The sequence below is a fragment of the Salmo salar genome, chromosome ssa09, assembly GCF_905237065.1.
Source record: "Salmo salar chromosome ssa09, Ssal_v3.1, whole genome shotgun sequence".
Taxonomy (NCBI): domain Eukaryota; kingdom Metazoa; phylum Chordata; class Actinopteri; order Salmoniformes; family Salmonidae; genus Salmo; species Salmo salar.
The window spans coordinates 52,720,968-52,747,835 of NC_059450.1; the positions used below are offsets into that span (position 1 = coordinate 52,720,968).

The window sequence follows — 26,868 nt, forward strand, 5'->3', positions numbered from 1 at the left end:
TATGTATAGGGGGAAGGAGACAGGGATACTGGAGTGATGGAGGTAGATATGTATAGGGGAGGGACAGGGATACTGGAGTGATGGAGGTAGATATGTATAGGGGAAGGAGACAGGGCTACTGGAGTGATGGAGGTAGATATGTATGGGGGAAGGGGACAGGGATACTGGAGTGATGGAGGTAGATATGTATAGGGAAGGGACAGGGATACTGGAGTGATGGAGGTAGATATGTATAGGGAAGGACAGGGATACTGGAGTGATGGAGGTAGATATGTATAGGGGAAGAGGACAGGGATACTGGAGTGATGGAGGTAGATATGTATAGGGGAGGAGACAGGGATACTGGAGTGATGGAGGTAGATATGTATAGGGGGAAGGGCAAGGATACTGGAGTGATGGAGGAAGATATGTATAGGGGGAAGGGGACAGGGATACTGGAGTGATGGAGGTAGACATGTATAGGGGACAGGGATACTGGAGTGATGGAGGTAGATATGTATAGGGGGGAGACAGGGATACCGGAGTGATGGAGGTAGATATGTATAGGGGAAGGGACGGGGATACTGGAGTGATGGAGGTAGATATGTATAGGGGGAAGGGGACAGGGATACTGGAGTGATGGAGGTAGATATGTATAGGGGAAGGGGACAGGGATACTGGAGTGATGGAGGTAGATATGTATAGGGGAAGGGAAGGGCGATACTGGAGTGATGGAGGTAGATATGTATAGGGGAAGGGACAGGGATACTGGAGTGATGGAGGTAGATATGTATAAGGGGGGAGGACAGGGATACTGGAGTGATGGGGTTAGATATGTATAGGGGAAGGGAGACAGGGATACTGGAGTGATGGAGGTAGATATGAATAGGGGGAAGGGGACAGGGATACTGGAGTGATGGAGGGAGATATGTATAGGGGACAGGGATACTGGAGAGATGGAGGTAGATATGTATAGGGAACAGGGATACTGGAGTGATGGAGGTCGAAATATGTATAGGGGAAGGGACAGGGATACTGGAGTGATGGAGGTAGATATGTATAGGGGAAGGGGACAGGGATACTGGAGTGATGGAGGTAGATATGTATAGGGGGAAGGGACAGGGATACTGGAGTGATGGAGGTAGATAGGTATAGGGGGAAGGGACAGGGATACTGGAGTGATGGAGGTATATATGTATGGGGGAAGGGACAGGGATACTGGAGTGATGGAGGTAGATATGTACAGGGGGAAGGGGACAGGGATACTGGAGTGATGGAGGTAGATATGTATAGGGAGACAGGGATACTGGAGTGATGGAGGTAGATATGTATAGGGGGAGACAGGGATACTGGAGTGATGGAGGTAGATATGTATAGGGAAGGGACAGGGATACTGGAGTGATGGAGGTAGATATGTATAGGAGACAGGGATACTGGAGTGATGGAGGTAGATATGTATAGGGGACAGGGATACTGGAGTGATGGAGGTAGATATGTATAGGGGACAGGGATACTGGAGTGATGGAGGTAGATATGTATAGGAGACAGGGATACTGGAGTGATGGAGGTAGATATGTATAGGGGACAGGGATACTGGAGTGATGGAGGTAGATATGTATAGGAGGAAGGGGACAGGGATACTGGAGTGATGGAGGTAGACATGTATAGGGGGAAGGAGACAGGGATACTGGAGTGATGGAGGTAGATATGTATAGGGGGAAGGAGACAGGGATACCTGAGTGATGGAGGTAGATAGGTATAGGGGGAAGGGGACAGGGATACTGGAGTGATGGAGGTAGATATGTATGGGGGAAGGAGACAGGGATACTGGAGTGATGGAGGTAGATATGTATAGGGGGAAGGGGACAGGGATACTGGAGTGATGGAGGTAGATATGTATAGGGGGAAGGGGAAGGGATACTGGAGTGATGGAGGTAGATATGTATAGGGGAAGGGGACAGGGATACTGGAGGGATGGAGGTAGATATGTATAAGGGGAAGGGGACAGGGATACTGGAGTGATGGGGTTAGATATGTATAGGGGGATGGAGACAGGGATACTGGAGTGATGGAGGTAGATATGTACAGGGGGAAGGGGACAGGGATACTGGAGGGATGGAGGAAGATATGTATAGGGGGAAGGGGACAGGGATACTGGAGAGATGGAGGTAGATATGTATAGGGAACAGGGATACTGGAGTGATGGAGGTCGATATGTATAGGGGGAAGGGGACAGGGATACTGGAGTGATGGAGGTAGATATGTATAGGGGGAAGGGGACAGGGATACTGGAGTGATGGAGGTAGATATGTATAGGGGGAAGGAGACAGGGATACTGGAGTGATGGAGGTAGATATGTATAGGGGGAAGGGGACAGGGATACTGGAGGGATGGAGGTAGATATGTATAGGATATGTATAGGGGAAGGGGACAGGGATACTGGAGTGATGGAGGTAGATATGTATAGGGGACAGGGATACTGGAGTGATGGAGGTAGATATGTATAGGGAGAAGGGGACAGGGATACTGGAGTGATGGAGGTAGATATGTATAGGGGACAGGGATACTGGAGTGATGGAGGTAGATATGTATAGGGGGAAGGGGACAGGGATACTGGAGTGATGGAGGTAGATGGGTATAGGGGGAAGGAGACAGGGATACTGGAGTGATGGAGGTAGATATGTATGGGGGAAGGAGACAGGGATACTGGGGTGATGGAGGTAGATATGTATAGGGGGAAGGGGACAGGGATACTGGAGTGATGGAGGTAGATATGTATAGGGGACAGGGATACTGGAGTGATGGAGGTAGATATGTATAGGGGGAAGGAGACAGGGATACTGGAGTGATGGAGGTAGATATGTATAGGGGAAGGGGACAGGGATACTGGAGTGATGGAGGTAGATATGTATAGGGGACAGGGACCCTGGAGTGATGGAGGTAGATATGTATAGGAGACAGGGATTCTGGAGTGATGGAGGTAGATATGTATAGGGGACAGGGATACTGGAGTGATGGAGGTAGATATGTATAGGAGACAGGGATACTGGAGTGATGGAGGTAGATATGTATAGGGGACAGGGATACTGGAGTGATGGAGGTAGATATGTATAGGGGACAGGGATACTGGAGTGATGGAGGTAGATATGTATAGGAGGAAGGGGACAGGGATACTGGAGTGATGGAGGTAGATATGTATAGGGGGAAGGAGACAGGGATACTGGAGTGATGGAGGTCGATATGTATAGGGGGAAGGGGACAGGGAACTGGAGTGATGGAGGTAGATATGTATAGGGGGAAGGAGACAGGGATACTGGAGTGATGGAGGTAGATATGTATAGGGGAAGGGACAGGGATACCGGAGGGATGGAGGTAGATATGTATAGGGGGAAGGGGACAGGGATACTGGAGTGATGGAGGTAGATATGTATAGGGGACAGGATACTGGAGTGATGGAGGTAGATATGTATAGGGAGAAGGGGACAGGGATACTGGAGTGATGGAGGTAGATATGTATAGGGGACAGGGATACTGGAGTGATGGAGGTAGATATGTATAGGGGGAAGGAGGGAGCGATACTGGAGTGATGGAGGTAGATATGAATAGGGGAAGGAGACAGGGATACTGGAGTGATGGAGGTAGATATGTATAGGGGAAGGAGACAGGGATACTGGAGTGATGGAGGTAGATATGTATAGGGGGAAGGGACAGGGATACTGGAGTGATGGAGGTAGATAGGTATAGGGGGGAAGGGGACAGGGATACTGGAGTGATGGAGGTATATGTATGGGGAAGGAGACAGGGATACTGGAGTGATGGAGGTAGATATGTATAGGGGGAAGGGGACAGGGATACTGGAGTGATGGAGGTAGATATGTATAGGGGACAGGGATACTGGAGTGATGGAGGTAGATATGTATAGGGAAAAGGAGACAGGGATACTGGAGTGATGGAGGTAGATATGTATAGGGGAAGGGGACAGGGATACTGGAGTGATGGAGGTAGATATGTATAAGGGAAAGGGATACTGGTGTGATGGAGGTAGATATGTATAGGAGACAGGGATTCTGGAGTGATGGAGGTAGATATGTATAGGGGACAGGGATACTGGAGTGATGGAGGTAGATATGTATAGGAGACAGGGATACTGGAGTGATGGAGGTAGATATGTATAGGGGACAGGGATACTGGAGTGATGGAGGTAGATATGTATAGGGGACAGGGATACTGGAGTGATGGAGGTAGATATGTATAGGAGGAAGGGGACAGGGATACTGGAGTGATGGAGGTAGATATGTATAGGGGGAAGGGGACAGGGATACTAGAGGGATGGAGGTAGATATGTATAAGGGGAAGGGGACAGGGATACTGGAGTGATGGGGTTAGATATGTATAGGGGGATGGAGACAGGGATACTGGAGTGATGGAGGTAGATATGTACAGGGGGAAGGGGACAGGGATACTGGAGGGATGGAGGTAGATATGTATAGGGGGAAGGGGACAGGGATACTGGAGAGATGGAGGTAGATATGTATAGGGGACAGGGATACTGGAGTGATGGAGGTCGATATGTATAGGGGGAAGGGGACAGGGATACTGGAGTGATGGAGGTAGATATGTATAGGGGACAGGGATACTGGAGTGATGGAGGTAGATACGTATGGGGGAAGGGGACAGGGATACTGGAGTGATGGAGGTAGATATGTATAGGGGAAGGGGACAGGGATACCGGAGTGATGGAGGTAGATATGTATAGGGGGAAGGAGACAGGGATACTGGAGTGATGGAGGTAGATATGTATAGGGGGAAGGGACAGGGATACTGGAGGGATGGAGGTAGATATGTATAGGATATGTATAGGGGGAAGGGGACAGGGATACTGGAGTGATGGAGGTAGATATGTATGGGGGAAGGAGACAGGGATACTGGAGTGATGGAGGTAGATATGTATAGGGGAAGGGGACAGGGATACCGGAGGGATGGAGGTAGATATGTATAGGGGAAGGGGACAGGGATACTGGAGTGATGGAGGTAGATATGTATAGGGGACAGGGATACTGGAGTGATGGAGGTAGATATGTATAGGGAGAAGGGGACAGGGATACTGGAGTGTTGGAGGTGGATATGTATAGGGGACAGGGATACTGGAGTGATGGAGGTAGATATGTATAGGGGGAAGGGGACAGGGATACTGGAGTGATGGAGGTAGATAGGTATAGGGGGAAGGGGACAGGGATACTGGAGTGATGGAGGTAGATATGTATGGGGGAAGGAGACAGGGATACTGGAGTGATGGAGGTAGATATGTATAGGGGGAAGGGGACAGGGATACTGGAGTGATGGAGGTAGATATGTATAGGGGACAGGGATACTGGAGTGATGGAGGTAGATATGTATAGGGGGAAGGAGACAGGGATACTGGAGTGATGGAGGTAGATATGTATAGGGGAAGGGGACAGGGATACTGGAGTGATGGAGGTAGATATGTATAGGGGACAGGGATACTGGAGTGATGGAGGTAGATATGTATAGGAGACAGGGATTCTGGAGTGATGGAGGTAGATATGTATAGGGGACAGGGATACTGGAGTGATGGAGGTAGATATGTATAGGAGACAGGGATACTGGAGTGATGGAGGTAGATATGTATAGGGGACAGGGATACTGGAGTGATGGAGGTAGATATGTATAGGGGACAGGGATACTGGAGTGATGGAGGTAGATATGTATAGGAGGAAGGGGACAGGGATACTGGAGTGATGGAGGTAGATATGTATAGGGGGAAGGAGACAGGGATACTGGAGTGATGGAGGTCGATATGTATAGGGGGAAGGGGACAGGGATACTGGAGTGATGGAGGTAGATATGTATAGGGGGAAGGAGACAGGGATACTGGAGAGATGGAGGTAGATATGTATAGGGGGAAGGGGACAGGGATACCGGAGGGATGGAGGTAGATATGTATAGGGGAGGCGGGGGACAGGGATACTGGAGTGATGGAGGTAGATATGTATAGGGGACAGGGATACTGGAGTGATGGAGGTAGATATGTATAGGGAGAAGGGGACAGGGATACTGGAGTGATGGAGGTAGATATGTATAGGGGACAGGGATACTGGAGTGATGGAGGTAGATATGTATAGGGGGAAGGGGACAGGGATACTGGAGTGATGGAGGTAGATATGTATAGGGAGAAGGGGACAGGGATACTGGAGTGATGGAGGTAGATATGTATAGGGGGAAGGAGGGAGCGATACTGGAGTGATGGAGGTAGATATGAATAGGGGGAAGGAGACAGGGATACTGGAGTGATGGAGGTAGATATGTATAGGGGGAAGGAGACAGGGATACTGGAGTGATGGAGGTAGATATGTATAGGGGGAAGGGGACAGGGATACTGGAGTGATGGAGGTAGATATGTATAGGGGACAGGGATACTGGAGTGATGGAGGTAGATATGTATAGGAGACAGGGACACTGGAGTGATGGAGGTAGATATGTATAGGGGACAGGGATACTGGAGTGATGGAGGTAGATATGTATAGGGAAGGACAGGATGGAGGTAGATATGTATAGGGGACAGGGATACTGGAGTGATGGAGGTAGATATGTATAGGAGACAGGGATACTGGAGTGATGGAGGTAGATATGTATAGGGGGGACAGGGATACTGGAGTGATGGAGGTAGATATGTATAGGGAAGACAGGGATACTGGAGTGATGGAGGTAGATATGTATAGGGGACAGGGATACTGGAGTGATGGAGGTAGATATGTATAGAGGGGGACAGGGATACTGGAGTGATGGAGGTAGATATGTATGGGGGAAGGGGACAGGGATACTGGAGTGATGGAGGTAGATATGTATAGGGGGGAAGGGGACAGGATACTGGAGTGATGGAGGTAGATATGTATAGGGGAGACAGGGATACTGGAGAGATGGAGGTAGATATGTATAGGGGAAGGGACAGGGATACCGGAGTGATGGAGGTAGATATGTATAGGGGGAAGGGGACAGGGATACCGGAGTGATGGAGGTAGATATGTATAGGGGAACAGGGATACTGGAGTGATGGAGGTAGATATGTATAGGGGAAGGGGACAGGGATACTGGAGTGATGGAGGTAGATATGTATAGGGGACAGGGATACTGGAGTGATGGAGGTAGATATGTATAGGGGAAGGGGACAGGGATACTGGAGTGATGGAGGTAGATATGTATAGGAGAAGGGGACAGGGATACTGGAGTGATGGAGGTAGATATGTATAGGGGGAAGGAGGGAGCGATACTGGAGTGATGGAGGTAGATATGAATAGGGGGAAGGAGACAGGGATACTGGAGTGATGGAGGTAGATATGTATAGGGGAAGGAGACAGGGATACTGGAGTGATGGAGGTAGATATGTATAGGGGGAAGGGGACAGGGATACTGGAGTGATGGAGGTAGATATGTATAGGGGACAGGGATACTGGAGTGATGGAGGTAGATATGTATAGGAGACAGGGACACTGGAGTGATGGAGGTAGATATGTATAGGGGACAGGGATACTGGAGTAATGGAGGTAGATATGTATAGGACGGAAGGGGACAGGGATACTGGAGTGATGGAGGTAGATATGTATAGGGGACAGGGATACTGGAGTGATGGAGGTAGATATGTATAGGGGAGGACAGGGATACTGGAGTGATGGAGGTAGATATGTATAGGGGGAACAGGGCTACTGGAGTGATGGAGGTAGATATGTATGGGAGGGAGACAGGGATACTGGAGTGATGGAGGTAGATATGTATAGGGGAAGGGGACAGGGATACTGGAGTGATGGAGGTAGATATGTATGGGGAGGGGACAGGGATACTGGAGTGATGGAGGTAGATATGTATAGGGGAAGGGGACAGAGATACTGGAGTGATGGAGGTAGATATGTATAGGGAAGACAGGGATACTGGAGTGATGGAGGTAGATATGTATGGGGGAAGGGGACAGGGATACTGGAGTGATGGAGGTAGATATGTATAGGGGAAGGAGACAGGGATACTGGAGTGATGGAGGTAGATATGTATAGGGGAAGGGGACAGGGATACTGGAGGGATGGAGGTAGATATGTATAGGGGGAAGGGGACAGGGATACTGGAGTGATGGAGGTAGATATGTATAGGGGACAGGGATACTGGAGTGATGGAGGTAGATATGTATAGGGAGAAGGGGACAGGGATACTGGAGTGATGGAGGTAGATATGTATAGGAGGGGGACAGGGATACTGGAGTGATGGAGGTAGATATGTATAGGGGGAAGGACAGGGATACTGGAGTGATGGAGGTAGATATGTATAGGGGAAGGAGACAGGGATACTGGAGTGATGGAGGTAGATATGTATAGGGGGAAGGAGGGACAGGGATACTGGAGTGATGGAGGTAGATATGTATAGGGGGAGGACAGGGATACTGGAGTGATGGAGGTAGATATGTATAGGGGAAGGAGACAGGGACACTGGAGTGATGGAGGTAGATATGTATAGGGGACAGGGATACTGGAGTGATGGAGGTAGATATGTATAGGGGACAGGGATACTGGAGTGATGGAGGTAGATATGTATAGGAGACAGGGACACTGGAGTGATGGAGGTAGATATGTATAGGGGACAGGGATACTGGAGTAATGGAGGTAGATATGTATAGGAGACAGGATTTGATGAGGTAGATATGTATAGGGGACAGGGATACTGGAGTGATGGAGGTAGATATGTATAGGGGACAGGGATACTGGAGTGATGGAGGTAGATATGTATAGGGGACAGGGATACTGGAGTGATGGAGGTAGATATGTATAGGGGGAAGGGGACAGGGCTACTGGAGTGATGGAGGTAGATATGTATAGGGGAAGGAGACAGGGATACTGGAGTGATGGAGGTCGATATGTATAGGGGGAAGGGGACAGGGATACTGGAGTGATGGAGGTAGATATGTATGGGGGAAGGAGACAGGGATACTGGAGAGATGGAGGTAGATATGTATAGGGGGAAGGGGACAGGGATACTGGAGTGATGGAGGTAGATATGTATAGGGAAGGGGACAGGGATACTGGAGTGATGGAGGTAGATATGTATAGGGGACAGGGATACTGGAGTGATGGAGGTAGATATGTATAGGGAGAAGGGGACAGGGATACTGGAGTGATGGAGGTAGATATGTATAGGGGACAGGGATACTGGAGTGATGGAGGTAGATATGTATAGGGGAAGGGGACAGGGATACTGGAGTGATGGAGGTAGATATGTATAGGGAGAAGGGGACAGGGATACTGGAGTGATGGAGGTAGATATGTATAGGGGGAAGGAGGGAGCGATACTGGAGTGATGGAGGTAGATATGAATAGGGGGAAGGAGACAGGGATACTGGAGTGATGGAGGTAGATATGTATAGGGGAAGGAGACAGGGATACTGGAGTGATGGAGGTAGATATGTATAGGGGGAAGGGGACAGGGATACTGGAGTGATGGAGGTAGATATGTATAGGGGACAGGGATACTGGAGTGATGGAGGTAGATATGTATAGGAGACAGGGACACTGGAGTGATGGAGGTAGATATGTATAGGGGACAGGGATACTGGAGTAATGGAGGTAGATATGTATAGGAGACAGGAAGGTAGATATGTATAGGGGACAGGGATACTGGAGTGATGGAGGTAGATATGTATAGGGGACAGGGATACTGGAGTGATGGAGGTAGATATGTATAGGGGAAGGGACAGGGATACTGGAGTGATGGAGGTAGATGGGAGTATAGGGGAAGGGGACAGGGATACTGGAGTGATGGAGGTAGATAGGTATAGGGGGAAGGGGACAGGGATACTGGAGTGATGGAGGTAGATATGTATGGGGGAGGGAGACAGGGATACTGGAGTGATGGAGGTAGATATGTATAGGGGGAAGGGGACAGAGATACTGGAGTGATGGAGGTAGATATGTATAGGAGACAGGGATACTGGAGTGATGGAGGTAGATATGTATAGGGGGAAGGGGACAGGGATACTGGAGTGATGGAGGTAGATATGTATAGGGGGAAGGAGACAGGGATACTGGAGTGATGGAGGTAGATATGTATAGGGGGAAGGGGACAGGGATACTGGAGGGATGGAGGTAGATATGTATAGGATATGTATAGGGGGAAGGGGACAGGGATACTGGAGTGATGGAGGTAGATATGTATAGGGGGAAGGAGACAGGGATACTGGAGTGATGGAGGTAGATATGTATAGGGGGAAGGGGACAGGGATACCGGAGGGATGGAGGTAGATATGTATAGGGGGAAGGGGACAGGGATACTGGAGTGATGGAGGTAGATATGTATAGGGGACAGGGATACTGGAGTGATGGAGGTAGATATGTATAGGGAGAAGGGGACAGGGATACTGGAGTGATGGAGGTAGATATGTATAGGGGACAGGGATACTGGAGTGATGGAGGTAGATATGTATAGGGGGAAGGGGACAGGGATACTGGAGTGATGGAGGTAGATAGGTATAGGGGGAAGGGGACAGGTATACTGGAGTGATGGAGGTAGATATGTATGGGGGAAGGAGACAGGGATACTGGAGTGATGCAGGTAGATATGTATAGGGGGAAGGGGACAGGGATACTGGAGTGATGGAGGTAGATATGTATAGGGGACAGGGATACTGGAGTGATGGAGGTAGATATGTATAGGGGGAAGGAGACAGGGATACTGGAGTGATGGAGGTAGATATGTATAGGGGAAGGGGACAGGGATACCGGAGTGATGGAGGTAGATATGTATAGGGGACAGGGATACTGGAGTGATGGAGGTAGATATGTATAGGAGACAGGGATTCTGGAGTGATGGAGGTAGATATGTATAGGGGACAGGGATACTGGAGTGATGGAGGTAGATATGTATAGGAGACAGGGATACTGGAGTGATGGAGGTAGATATGTATAGGGGACAGGGATACTTGAGTGATGGAGGTAGATATGTATAGGGGGAAGGAGACAGGGATACTGGAGTGATGGAGGTAGATATGTATAGGGGGAAGGGGACAGGGATACCGGAGGGATGGAGGTAGATATGTATAGGGGGAAGGGGACAGGGATACTGGAGTGATGGAGGTAGATATGTATAGGGGACAGGGATACTGGAGTGATGGAGGTAGATATGTATAGGGAGAAGGGGAGAGGGATACTGGAGTGATGGAGGTAGATATGTATAGGGGACAGGGATACTGGAGTGATTGAGGTAGATATGTATAGGGGGAAGGGGACAGGGATACTGGAGTGATGGAGGTAGATATGTATAGGGAGAAGGGGACAGGGATACTGGAGTGATGGAGGTAGATATGTATAGGGGGAAGGAGGGAGCGATACTGGAGTGATGGAGGTAGATATGAATAGAGGGAAGGAGACAGGGATACTGGAGTGATGGAGGTAGATATGTATAGGGGGAAGGAGACAGGGATACTGGAGTGATGGAGGTAGATATGTATAGGGGGAAGGGGACAGGGATACTGGAGTGATGGAGGTAGATATGTATAGGGGACAGGGATACTGGAGTGATGGAGGTAGATATGTATAGGAGACAGGGACACTGGAGTGATGGAGGTAGATATGTATAGGAGACAGGGACACTGGAGTGATGGAGGTAGATATGTATAGGGGACAGGGATACTGGAGTAATGGAGGTAGATATGTATAGGAGACAGGAAGGTAGATATGTATAGGGGACAGGGATACTGGAGTGATGGAGGTAGATATGTATAGGGGACAGGGATACTGGAGTGATGGAGGTAGATATGTATAGGGGGAAGGGGACAGGGATACTGGAGTGATGGAGGTAGATATGTATAGGGGGAAGGAGACAGGGCTACTGGAGTGATGGAGGTAGATATGTATAGGGGGAAGGGGACAGGGATACTGGAGTGATGGAGGTAGATAGGTATAGGGGGAAGGGGACAGGGATACTGGAGTGATGGAGGTAGATATGTATGGGGGAGGGAGACAGGGATACTGGAGTGATGGAGGTAGATATGTATAGGGGGAAGGGGACAGGGATACTGGAGTGATGGAGGTAGATATGTATAGGAGACAGGGATACTGGAGTGATGGAGGTAGATATGTATAGGGGGAAGGAGACAGGGATACTGGAGTGATGGAGGTAGATATGTATAGGGGAAGGGGACAGGGATACTGGAGTGATGGAGGTAGATATGTATAGGGGACAGGGATACTGGAGTGATGGAGGTAGATATGTATAGGAGACAGGGATACTGGAGTGATGGAGGTAGGTATGTATAGGGGACAGGGATACTGGCGTGATGGAGGTAGATATGTATAGGAGACAGGGATACTGGAGTGATGGAGGTAGATATGTATAGGGGACAGGGATACTGGAGTGATGGAGGGAGATATGTATAGGGGACAGGGATACTGGAGTGATGGAGGTAGATATGTATAGGAGGAAGGGGACAGGGATACTGGAGTGATGGAGGTAGATATGTATAGGGGGAAGGAGACAGGGATACTGGAGTGATGGAGGTAGATATGTATAGGGGGAAGGGGACAGGGATACCTGAGTGATGGAGGTAGATAGGTATAGGGGGAAGGGGACAGGGATACTGGAGTGATGGAGGTAGATATGTATAGGGGACAGGGATACTGGAGTGATGGAGGTAGATATGTATAGGAGACAGGGATTCTGGAGTGATGGAGGTAGATATGTATAGGAGACAGGGATTCTGGAGTGATGGAGGTAGATATGTATATGGAGAAGGAGACAGGGATACTGGAGTGATGGAGGTAGATATGTATAGGGGGAAGGGGACAGGGATACTGGAGTGATGGAGGTAGATATGTATAGGGGGAAGGGGAGGGATACTGGAGTGATGGAGGTAGATATGTATAGGGGGAAGGGGACAGGGATACTGGAGTGATGGAGGTAGATATGTATAGGGGGAAGGGGACAGGGATACTGGAGTGATGGAGGTAGATATGAATAGGGGGAAGAGATACTGGAGTGATGGAGGTAGATATGTATAGGGGGAAGGAGACAGGGATACTGGAGTGATGGAGGTAGATATGTATAGGGGGAAGGGGACTGGGATACTGGAGGGATGGAGGTAGATATGTATAGGGGGAAGGGGACAGGGATACTGGAGTGATGGAGGTAGATATGTATAGGGGGAACGGGACAGGGATACTGGAGTGATGGAGGTAGATATGTATAGGGGGAAGGGGACAGGGATACTGGAGTGATGGAGGTAGATATGTATAGGGGGAAGGGGATAGTGATACTGGAGTGATGGAGGTAGATATGAATAGGGGGAAGGGATACTGGAGTGATGGAGGTAGATATGTATAGGGGGAAGGAGACAGGGATACTGGAGTGATGGAGGTAGATATGTAGAGGGGGAAGGAGATACTGGAGTGATGGAGGTAGATATGGCGAATAAGTCTGGCTGCACAACCAAATGGCAAATTGAGAAATCATGTAACTAAACTGAACAAAAAGAAGAAGAAACTACACTATGAAACAAAGATAAATTGCATAAAGAATGATAGTAAAAAGCTTCAGAGCACGTTAAATAAAATGTTGGGAAAAAAGGCAAACTCATCTCCATCATTCATTGAATCAGATGCTCCTTCATCACAAAACCCACTGATATTGCCAACTACTTTAACCTGTTAGGGCTAGGGGGCAGCATTTGCACGTCTGGATAAAAAAAATGTACCCGATTTAATCTGGTTACTAATCCTACCCAGTAACTAGAATATGCATATACTTATTATATATGGATAGAAAACACTCTAAAGTTTCTAAAACTGTTTGAATGGTGTCTGTGAGTATAACAGAACTCATTTGGCAGGCAAAACCCTGAGACATTTTCTGACAGGAAGTGGATACCTGATGTGTTGTATTACCTTTAAACCTATCCCATTGAAAAACACAGGGGCTGAGGAATATTTTGGCACTTCCTATTGCTTCCACTAGATGTCACCAGCCTTTACAAAGTGTTTTGAGTCTTCTGGAGGGAGATCTGACCGAACAAGAGCCATGGAACGATGATGTCCCATTAGACACCTGGCGCGCGAGTTCATGTTGGGTACCCTCGTTCCAATACGTTATAAAAGAGTATGCATTCGTCCACCTTGAATATTATTCATGTTCTGGTTAAAAAGGCCCTAATGATTTATGCTATACAACGTTTGACATGTTTGAACGAACGTAAATATTTTTTTCCCCTCGTTCATGACGAGAAGTCCGGCTGGCTTAGATCATGTGCTAACAAGACGGAGATTTTTGGACATAAATGATGAGCTTTTTTGAACAAAACTACATTCGTTATGGACCTGTGATACCTGGAAGTGACATCTGATGAAGAGAATCAAAGGTAATGGATTATTTACATAGTATTTTCGATTTTAGATCTTCCCAACATGACGTCTAGTCTGTATCGCAACGCGTATTTTTCTGGGCGCAGTGCTCAGATTATTGCAAAGTGTGATTTCCCAGTAAGGTTATTTTTAAATCTGGCAAGTTGATTGCGTTCAAGAGATGTAAATCTATAATTCTTTAAATGACAATATAATATTTTACCAATGTTTTCTAATTTTAATTATTTAATTTGTGACGCTGACTTGACTGCCGGTTATTGGAGGGAAACGATTTCCTCAACATCAATGCCATAGTAAAACGCTGTTTTTGGATATAAATATGAACTTGATAGAACTAAAAATGCATGCATTGTCTAACATAATGTCCTAGGAGTGTCATCTGATGGAGATTGTAAAAGGTTAGTGCATCATTTTAGCTGGTTTTATGGTTTTGGTTACCCTGTCTTCGAATTGACAAAACATTACACACAACTCTTGTAAATGTACTGTCCTAACATACTCTAAATTTATGCTTTCGCCGTAAAACCTTTTTGAAATCGTAAAACGTGGTTAGATTAAGGAGATGTTTATCATTCAAAGGGTGTAAAATAGTTGTATGTTTGAAAAATTTGAATTTTGACATTTATTTGGATTCAAATTTGCCGCTCTTGAAATGCACCTGCTGTTGATGGAGTGCACCACGGGTGGCACGCTAGCGTCCCACCTAGCCCATAGAGGTTAATGTTTTTTTCTTTGGCAAGATAATCAAACTGAGGGATGACATGCCAGTAACAAACGCTGACACTACACATCCAAGTATATTTGACCAAATCATGAAAGACAAGCATTGTACTTCTGAATTCCGTAAAGTAAGAGTGGAAGAGGTGAAAAAATTATTGTTGTCTATCAACAATGACAAGCCACCGGGGTCTGACAACTTGGATGGAAAATTACTCAGGATAATAGCAGACGATATTGCCATTCCTATTTGCCATATCTTCAATTTAAGCCAACTAGAAAGTGTGTTGCCCTCAGGTCTGGAGGGAAGCAAAAGTTATTCCTCTACCTGAGAATAGTAAAGCCCCCTTTACTGGCTCAAATAGCCAACCACTCAACATTATATAACCAATCAGCCTGTACATTTTTGCAAAAAATTGTGTTTGACCAGATACAATGCTATTTTACAATAAACAAATTGACAACAGACATTCAGCACGCTTATAGGGAAGGACATTCAACAAGCACAGCACTTACACAAATGACTGATGATTGGCTGAGAGAAATTGATTAAAAAAATTGTGGTGGCTGTTTTGTCCGACTTCAGTACAGCTTTTGACATTATCGATTACTGTCTGCAGATTGAAAAACGTATGTGTTATGGCTTTACACCCCCTGCTATATTGTGGATAAAGAGTTACTTGTCTAACATAATCCAGGTAGAATCAGGAATTCCCCAGGGAAGCTGTCTAGGCCCCTTGCTTTTTAAAAATCTTTTCCAAACGACTGGCCTTGAGTAAAGCCAGTGTGTCTTTGTATGCAGATGACTCAACACTGTACACGTCAGCTACTACAGCGACTGAAATGACTGCAACACTCAACAAAGAGCTGCAGTTAGTTTCAGAATGGGTGGCAAGGAATAAGTTTGTCCTAAATATTTATAAAACTAAAAACAATTGTATATGGGACAAATCATTCACTAAACGCTAAACCTCAACTAAATATTGTAATAAATAATGTGGAAATTGAGCAAGTTGAGATGACTAAACTGCTTGGTGTAACCCTGGATTGTAAACTGTCATGGTCAAAACATATTGATACAACAGTAGCTAAGATGGGGAGAAGTCTGTCCATAATAAAGCGCTGCTCTGTCTTCTTAACAACACTATCAACAAGGCAGGTCCTACAGGCCCTAGTTTCTACCTTCTTAACCTGTTAGGGCTAGGGGGCAGCATTTGCACGTCTGGATAAAAAAAATGTACCCGATTTAATCTGGTTACTAATCCTACCCAGTAACTAGAATATGCATATACTTATTATATATGGATAGAAAACACTCTAAAGTTTCTAAAACTGTTTGAATGGTGTCTGAGTATAACAGAACTCATTTGGCAGGCAAAACCCTGAGACATTTTCTGACAGGAAGTGGATACCTGATGTGTTGTATTACCTTTAAACCTATCCCATTGAAAAACACAGGGGCTGAGGAATATTTTGGCACTTCCTATTGCTTCCACTAGATGTCACCAGCCTTTACAAAGTGTTTTGAGTCTTCTGGAGGGAGATCTGACCGAACAAGAGCCATGGAACGATGATGTCCCATTAGACACCTGGCGCGCGAGTTCATGTTGGGTACCCTCGTTCCAATACGTTATAAAAGAGTATGCATTCGTCCACCTTGAATATTATTCATGTTCTGGTTAAAAAGGCCCTAATGATTTATGCTATACAACGTTTGACATGTTTGAACGAACGTAAATATATTTTTTCCCCTCGTTCATGACGAGAAGTCCGGCTGGCTTAGATCATGTGCTAACAAGACGGAGATTTTTGGACATAAATGATGAGCTTTTTTGAACAAAACTACATTCGTTATGGACCTGTGATACCTGGAAGTGACATCTGATGAAGAGAATCAAAGGTAATGGATTATTTACATAGTATTTTCGATTTTAGATCTCCCCAACATGACGTCTAGTCTGTATCGCAACGCGTATTTTTCTGGGCGCAGTGCTCAGATTATTGCAAAGTGTGATTTCCCAGTAAGGTTATTTTTAAATCTGGCAAGTTGATTGCGTTCAAGAGATGTAAATCTATAATTCTTTAAATGACAATATAATATTTTACCAATGTTTTCTAATTTTAATTATTTAATTTGTGACGCTGACTTGACTGCCGGTTATTGGAGGGAAACGATTTCCTCAACATCAATGCCATAGTAAAACGCTGTTTTTGGATATAAATATGAACTTGATAGAACTAAAAATGCATGCATTGTCTAACATAATGTCCTAGGAGTGTCATCTGATGGAGATTGTAAAAGGTTAGTGCATCATTTTAGCTGGTTTTATGGTTTTGGTGACCCTGTCGTTGAATCGACAAAACATTACACACAACTCTTGTAAATGTACTGTCCTAACATACTCTAAATTTATGCTTTCGCCGTAAAACCTTTTTGAAATCGTAAAACGTGGTTAGATTAAGGAGATGTTTATCTTTCAAAGGGTGTAAAATAGTTGTATGTTTGAAAAATTTGAATTTTGACATTTATTTGGATTCAAATTTGCCGCTCTTGAAATGCACCTGCTGTTGATGGAGTGCACCACGGGTGGCACGCTAGCGTCCCACCTAGCCCATAGAGGTTAACAACACTATCAACAAGGCAGGTCCTACAGGACCTAGTTTCTACCTTCTAAACAGCACTATCAACAAGGCAGGTCCTACAGGCCCTAGTTTCTACCTTCTTAACAACACTATCAACAAGGCAGGTCCTACAGGCCCTAGTTTCTACCTTCTAAACAACACTATCAACAAGGCAGGTCCTACAGGCCCTAGTTTCTACCTTCTTAACAACACTATCAATAAGGCAGGCCCTACAGGCCCTAGTTTCTACCTTCTTAACAACACTATCAACAAGGCAGGTCGTACAGGCCCTAGTTTCTACCTTCTTAACAACACTATCAACAAGGCAGGTCCTACAGGCCCTAGTTTCTACCTTCTAAACAGCACTATCAACAAGGCAGGTCCTACAGGCCCTAGTTTCTACCTTCTTAACAACACTATCAACAAGGCAGGTCCTACAGGCCCTAGTTTCTACCTTCTAAACAACACTATCAACAAGGCAGGTCCTACAGGCCCTAGTTTCTACCTTCTTAACAACACTATCAACAAGGCAGGTCCTACAGGCCCTAGTTTCTACCTTCTTAACAACACTATCAACAAGGCAGGTCCTACAGGCCCTAGTTTCTACCTTCTTAACCTGTTGGGTCTAGGGGGCAGCATTTGCACGTCTGGATAAAAAAAATGTACCCGATTTAATCTGGTTACTAATCCTACCCAGTAACTAGAATATGCATATACTTATTATATATGGATAGAAGACACTCTAAAGTTTCCAAAACTGTTTGAATGGTGTCTGTGAGTATAACAGAACTCATTTGGCAGGCAAAACCCTGAGACATTTTCTGACAGGAAGTGGATACCTGATGTGTTGTATTGAGTTTAAACCTATCCCATTGAAAAACACAGGGGTTTAGGAATATTTTGGCACTTCCTATTGCTTCCACTAGATGTCACCAGCCTTTACAAAGTGTTTTGAGTCTTCTGGAGGGAGATCTGACCGAACAAGAGCCATGGAACGGTGATGTCCCATTAGACACCTGGCGCGCTACTTCATGTTGGGTACCCTCGTTCCAATACGTTATAAAAGGCTATGCATTCGTCCACCTTGAATATTATTCATGTTCTGGTTAAAAAGGCCCTAATGATTTATGCTATACAACGTTTGACATGTTTGAACGAACGGAAATATATTTTTTCCCCTCGTTCATGACGAGAAGTCCGGCTGGCTTACATCATGTGCTAACGAGACGGAGATTTTTGGACATAAATGATGAGCTTTTTTGAACAAAACTACATTCGTTATGGACCTGTGATACCTGGAAGTGACATCTGATGAAGAGAATCAAAGGTAATGGATTATTTACATAGTATTTTCGATTTTAGATCTCCCCAACATGACGTCTAGTCTGTATCGCAACGCGTATTTTTCTGGGCACAGTGCTCAGATTATTGCAAAGTGTGATTTCCCAGTAAGGTTATTTTTAAATCTGGCAAGTTGATTGCGTTCAAAAGATGTAAATCTATAATTCTTTAAATGACAATATAATATTTTACCAATGTTTTCTAATTTTAATTATTTAATTTGTGACGCTGACTTGACTGCCGGTTATTGGAGGGAAACGATTTCCTCAACATCAATGCCATAGTAAAACGCTGTTTTTGTATATAAATATGAACTTGATAGAACTAAAAATGCATGCATTGTCTAACATAATGTCCTAGGAGTGTCATCTGATGGAGATTGTAAAAGGTTAGTGTATCATTTTAGCTGGTTTTATGGTTTTGGTGACCCTGTCTTTGACTTGACAAAACATTACACACAACTCTTGTAAATGTACTGTCCTAACATACTCTAAATTTATGCTTTCGCCGTAAAACCTTTTTGAAATCGTAAAACGTGGTTAGATTAAGGAGATGTTTATCTTTCAAATGGTGTAACATAGTTGTATTTTTGAAAAATTTGAATTTTGACATTTATTTGGATTCAAATTTGCCGCTCTTGAAATGCACCTGCTGTTGATGGAGTGCACCACGGGTGGCACGCTAGCGTCCCACCTAGCCCCAAGAGGTTAACAGCACTATCAACAAGACAGGTCCTACAGGCCCTAGTTTCTACCTTCTTAACAGCACTATCAACAAGGCAGGTCGTACAGGCCCTAGTTTCTACCTTCTTAACAACACTATCAACAAGGCAGGTCCTACAGGCCCTAGTTTTGTCGCACCTGGACTACTGTTCAGTCGTGTGGTTAGGTGACACAAAGATGGACTGTCCCTTGGATGTACACAGAGAGCTAATATTAATAATATGCATGTCAATCTCTCCTGGCTGAAAGTGGAGGAGAGATTGACTTCATCACTACTTGTATTTATGAGAGGTATTGACAAGCTGAATGCACCGAGCTGTCTGTCTAAACTACTGGCACACAGCTCAGACACCCATACATACTCCACAAGACATGCCACCAGAGGTCTCTTCACAGTCCCCAAGTCCAGAACAGACTATGGGAGGCACACAGTACTACATTGAGACATGACTACATGGAACTCTATTCCACATCAAGTAACTGATGCAGCAGTGGAATCAGATTTAAAAAACAGATAAACATACACCTTTATGGAACAACGGGGACTGATCCATAATAAATACAAATAGGAAAACAAACTCTTGAACCATTCAAGCTACAAACACCAAACCAACTTTCACAGGTCAGGTAACTCTATCCAATGGTAGATACACTAAACCAACTTTCACAGGTCAGGTAACCCTATCCAAAGCTAGTTTAACCAAACCAACTTTCACAGGTCAGGTAACTCTATCTAATGGTAGATACACCAAACCAACTTTCACAGGTCAGGTAACTCTATCTAATGGTAGATACACCAAACCAACTTTCACCGGTCAGGTAACTCTATCTAATGGTAGATACACCAAACCAACTTTCACAGGTCAGGTAACTCTATCTAATGGTAGATACACCAAACCAACTTTCACAGGTCAGGTAACTCTATCTAATGGTAGATACACCAAACCAACTTTCACAGGTCAGGTAACTCTATCTAATGGTAGATACACCAAACCAACTTTCACAGGTCAGGTAACCCTATCTAATGGTAGATACACCAAACCAACTTTCACAGGTCAGGTAACTCTATCTAATGGTAGATACACCAAACCAACTTTCACAGGTCAGGTAACCCTATCTAATGGTAGATACACCAAACCAACTTTCACAGGTCAGGTAACTCTATCTAATGGTAGATACACCAAACCAACGTTCACAGGTCAGGTAACTCTATCTAATGGTAGATACACCAAACCAACTTTCACAGGTCAGGTAACCCTATCCAAAGCAACAAACACCAAACCAACTTTCACAGGTCAGAAAACTCTATCCAATGCCACGAAATACTTTGAAAGAGCTGAAGCGAGTCACACAATTTTTCTTCATGGAAAATTACCATCTAATAATTGATATTATTATTAGGATATTATTACAATTCCCCTTCCATTCATTCATTAATTTGTCTGCATGTTTATTCAACGTTTGGGTAAAAGGAAAACATGCCATGAATTAAGAACAATATAATGAGATGTATTTATTCAAATCGCTTTGAGAAAAATAATTACAGTTCTTACCTAATGGAAGTCTATAGCCGACAAAACAAAACAATACCATTACATTCAATATTGTTTAGATAATCAAATAGTTTAGGCCTCAAACTTATAAGTCTACCTGCTTGTTGTCCTTCCAAACTGGTGATTTCCCTCGCGCAGCTTCCTGTTTCCACCATGGTGCTTTAGCCTTGTCGAAACCACTGTATTTCTCTGGGTTTTTGGCCGACGTTAATCATTTTCGCGTGAGCTAGGCTATCCAGAGAAAGTAAACTCGGCAACGTGTCGTATTCTCACGAGAGGAGAGGGAACATAAGCTTTGGATGTGGAATAAGGAACACTTCCCGGATCCTAAACCTCTCAATGCGTGACTGGTAGCCTTAAGCTTCGCCGCTCAAAGAATGGAATTCACAACGCAACGCTCATGGGTTGTAAAAAATTTATTATCTTGATTTAAAATCTTTCTGAACCTCAGGTTGTATTTTTTATTTTTCTATTCCAACAGAAAGCATATTTATTTGCACCTCATCTGAGGGAACTGTGGGTATCCCGACTTGGTAGAGGATAACCCAGTCTACACTGAGTAGAGGATAACCCAGTCTACACTGAGTAGAGGATAACCCAGTCTACACTGAGTAGAGGATAACCCAGTCTACACTGAGTAGAGAATAACCCAGTCTACACTGTGGTAGAGGATAACTCAGTCTACACTGAGTAGAGGATAACCCAGTCTACACTGAGTAGAGAATAACCCAGTCTACACTGAGTAGAGGATAACCCAGTCTACACTGAGTAGAGGATAACCCAGTCTTAGAGCCGATTCGGACATATTTGTTTAAAAGACAGAACATACAGAGCTCCATGTATATTTGTGTAAATATGAATGAATATGATGAAATATTAGGTACGTACCTTTATGATTTATATTTACCTGATTGAGATGTATTCACTTTTTGTTAGTTTTTTGCCCCCCCCCCCCTCTTGCCCATTCATTGTACTGCGGTAAGTGTGTTAGGATAAAGGCAGGTAGTTGGGCCTTCGGGGGGAGGAGTCCTTGCCAGACACGGGAGCGGTATTGTTTTTTGACTATACAGACATACATACAGACAGGTCATATTATGTATTTTCCATATCAAGTAATCTATGTTTTAAGTTGATTGGATAATCCTTTTCCTGTTAGATATAAGAAGAATAAACATTTTTGTTGCACCATATCCCTGGATCACATTGAATGTTTGGCTGTTTGGAAACCTTGAGTGTGGACTGTGTGCGTACCAAACAACCCCGCTTCAGGCTTGGGCAGTGGCTATGGTAAAGAGGAAAGGAAGCCACTACAATCAGTCTACACTGAGTAGAGGATAACCCAGTCTACACTGTGGTAGAGGATAACCCAGTCTACACTGAGTAGAGGATAACCCAGTCTACACTGAGTAGAGGACAACCCAGTCTACACTGAGTAGAGGATAACCCAGTCTACACTGAGTAGAGGATAACCCAGTCTACACTGAGTAGAGGATAACCCAGTCTACACTGTGGTAGAGGATAACCCAGTCTACACTGAGTAGAGGATAACCCAGTCTACACTGTGGTAGAGGATAACCCAGTCTACACTGAGTAGAGGATAACCCAGTCTACACTGTGGTAGAGAGACTGAAAAACAGCGTCTATCTCCAGACCATCACACTGCTAAACAGCCATCACTGAAGGCCATCACACTATTAAACAGCCACCACTGAAGGCCAGCACACTGCTAAACAGCCATCACTAACTCAGAGAGACCGCTGTCTACATGTAGACCCAATCACTGGCCACTTTAATAAATGGATAACTAGCCACTTTAAATACTATCACTTTAATAACGTTCTCATACCCTATATTACTCATCTCATATGTATATATTGTACTCTATACTATCTACTGCATCTTGCCTATGCCGCTCTGTCATCGCTCATCCATATATTTATATATTCTTATTCCATTCCTTCACTTAGATTTGTGTGTATTAGGTAGTTGTTTAGGAATTGTTAGATTACTTGTTAGATATTACTGAACTGTCAGAACTAGAAGCACAAGCATTTCGCTACACTCGCATTAACACCTGCTAACCAAGTGTATGTGACAAATACAATTTAATTTGATGTCACAAGTTATAGAAAATTGACATTGAAAAATATGTGGTTCTCATGAGGAGGAACGTGTCCTCAAAATGGCCAACAGACCACTCAGGTGAGGTGTTATAGTAGTACGACTACAACAGACCACTCAGGTGAGGTGTTATAGTAGTACAACAGACCACTCAGGTGAGGTGTTATAGTAGTACAACAGACCACTCAGGTGAGGTGTTATAGTAGTACAACAGACCACTCAGGTGAGAAGTTATAGTAGTACAACAGACCACTCAGGTGAGGTGTTATAGTAGTACAACAGACCACTCAGGTGAGGTGTTATAGTAGTACGACTGACCACTCAGGTGAGGTGTTATAGTAGTACAACAGACCACTCAGGTGAGGTGTTATAGTAGTACAACAGACCACTCAGGTGAGGTATCAGAACCACGTGTTAGGTGTCTTGAACACTGATATCGTGGTAACCACTCACCTCGCGTCGCCGTGACGCCCAGCAGCTCTGTTTGATCTTCCAGACGACTGCCGCCACCAGGAGGAGGGACAGGAAACAGCTGGGAGGAAACAGGAAGAGGAAGAGTTAGCTACAGGAAGCTCATAGGAGGAAACAGGAAGAGGAGCAGTTAGATACAGGAAGCTCATGGGAGGAAACAGGAAGAAGAGCAGTTATATACAGGAAGCAGCTGGGAGGAGACAGGAAGAGGAGAAGTTAGATACAGGAAGCTCATGGGAGGAAACAGGAAGAGGAGAAGTTAGATACAGGAAGCTCATGGGAGGAAACAGGAAGAGGAGCAGTTAGATACAGGTAGCAGCTGGGAGGAGACAGGAAGAGGAGAAGTTAGATACAGGAAGATCATGGGAGGGGACATGAAGAGGATGAGTTAGAGACAGGAAGCTCATGGGAGGGGACAGGAAGAGGATGAGTTAGAGACAGGAAGCTCATGGGAGGGGACAGGAAGAGGATGAGTTAGAGACAGGAAGCTCATGGGAGGAAACAGGAAGAGGAGGAGCCTGTCAGTCCGTAGGTAGACCCCCGCTGATCACAGTTACAACAAGAGGATGTCCCCTAGACCAGTGGTTCTCAAACCCCTACTCGAACTAGCTCATCTGATTCCCTCAGTCAAAAGGTTATCAAGTTGAATCAGGTGTACCGGCCGTGGAATAGTTCTTAACATGGAGGTCCCAGAGGAGAGGTTTGAAACCCTGCTCCAAACATCAGTGTAAATCAGAGTAGATCCCAGAACCTCTGGAACAGAATACAAAACTCCAGAAGAGAGAGGAAAGTAGAGAGAAGCTGACAATGGAATTCACTGTGGTGTGTGTGTGTACGTGTGTGTGTGTGTGTGTGTGTGTGTGTGTGTGTGTGTGTGTGTGTGTGTGTGTGTGTGTGTGTGTGTGTGTGTGTGTGTGTGTGTGTGTGTGTGTGTGTGTGTGTGTGTGTGGTGTAATTTAGTGTGCGTAGAGAAAACATGACATCATACCCACAGAGGTTCTTCCAGAATAACACAGCTGGCAGACTGACAGGAACGAGTGTGTGTACTGTACATACTCCAGACTCCATTCCCTAGCCTGGATTAACACTGTGGTTGGCTCTCAACTAAAGGGCAGGGTTACAGCAGCACACAGAGCTATCAAAGACAACCCTGATGCTAATGCCGAAGACGGGAACAAGTACAAGAAGTCCTGCAATGAGCTCCGCAGAGTCATCAAATGAGCAAAAGGACAAGGTGTAATCTGTAATCATATTACACAGGCTCCTGCGCCAGCCCGCATGTGGCAAGGGGTTACAGTCCATTACGGATTACAAAGGCTCTTTAATCAGGTAAACAGCAGCAAGGCCGCAGGCGCGTTCTCAGAGCAAGGCTCAGATCAGCTGGCTGGCATATTCACAGTCATGTTCAATCTCTCTTTATCCCAGTCTGTAATGTCCAATCTCTCTTTACCCCAGTCTGTAATGTCCAATCTCTCCTTGACCCAGTCTGTAATGTCCAATCTCTCCTTATCCAAGTCTGTAATCTCCAATCTCTCCTTGTCCCAGTCTGTAATGTCCAATCTCTCCTTGTCCCAGTCTGTAATGTTCAATCTCTCCTTGTCCCAGTCTGTAATGTTCAATCTCTCCTTGTCCCAGTCTGTAATGTCCAATCTCTCCTTATCCCAGTCTGTAATGTTCAATCTCTCCTTATCCCAGTCTGTAATGTCCAATCTCTCCTTATCCAGTCTGTAATGTCCAATCTCTCCTTGTCCCAGTCTGTAATGTTCAATCTCTCCTTGTACCAGTCTGTAATCCCCATGTTTTAAGATGGCCACCATCCTTCCTGTTCCTAAGAACTCTAAGGTTACCTGACACGATGACTACCACCCTGTAGCCGTCACGTCTGTAATCATGAAGTGCTTTGAGAGGCTATGGCCCACATTAACTCTACCATCCCAGACACCCTGGACCCCCACTGCAATTTACATACGGCCCCAACAGATCCACAGATTAAGTAAATCTCAATTGCTCTCCACACTGCCCTTTCCCACCTGGATAAGAGGAATGCTGTTCCTTGACTACAGCTCAGCGTTCAACACCATTGTCCCATCACAAGCTCGTCACCAAGCTAAGGACTCTGGGTCTGAACACTTCCCCTTTGCAACTGGATCCTGGACTTCCTGACGGGGCCGCCCCCCAGGTGGTAAGGGTAGGTAACATCACCTCCGCAACGATGACCCTTAACACAGGGGCCCCACAAGGGTGTGTGGTTAGTCCCCTACTGTACTCCCTGTTCACCCACGACCGCGTGGCCACGCAGGACTCCAACACCATTATCAAGTTCGCTGACGAAGCGACGGTGGTAGGCCTGATCAGCCTACAGAGAGGAGGTCAGTGACCTGGCAGTGTGGTGCCAGGACAACAACCTCTCCCTCAACATCAGCAAGACCAAGGAGCTGATTGTGGACTACAGGAAACAACGGGGGCGAGCAGGCCTCCATTCACATCGACAGGGCGATAGGAGCAGATAGACAGCTTCAAGTTCCTCGGTGTCCAAATCTCACTAAAGATTTAAAAATGGTTCAAACACACACACACACACACACACACACACACACACACACACACACACACACACACACACACACACACACACACACACACACACACACAGTGTTGAAGAAGGCACAACCATAGCCTCATCCAAAGCAGGAGGTGGAACAAGTTTGACAGCTGCACCATTGAGAGCATATTGACTGGCTGCATCACTGCTCGGTATGGCAACAGCACCGCCCTGGTTCGCACGGCGCTTCAAAGGGTTGTGCGGACGGCCCAGTACATTCACTGGGGCCGAGCTTCCTGCCATCCAAGACCTCTATACCAGGCGGTGTGAAAAGAAGGCCTGGAAAATCGTCAAAGACCCCAACCACCCAAGTCATAGACTATTTTCTCTGCTGC

The 26,868-nt window shown here is 45.5% G+C and overlaps 1 protein-coding gene across 5 annotated transcripts in view; it reads right to left on the bottom strand.

Moving 5' to 3' along the window:
* Window positions 1-26,868, bottom strand: part of LOC106591480 (attractin) — a 627,298-nt gene that overhangs the window by 83,992 nt on the left and 516,438 nt on the right. For all 5 annotated transcript variants that reach the window (XM_045723805.1, XM_045723804.1, XM_045723802.1 and 2 more), the window contains exon 26: window positions 23,914-23,992. In XM_045723805.1, coding sequence (XP_045579761.1) covers window positions 23,914-23,992 — 79 coding nt within the window. The remainder of the gene's footprint in view (window positions 1-23,913; window positions 23,993-26,868) is intronic.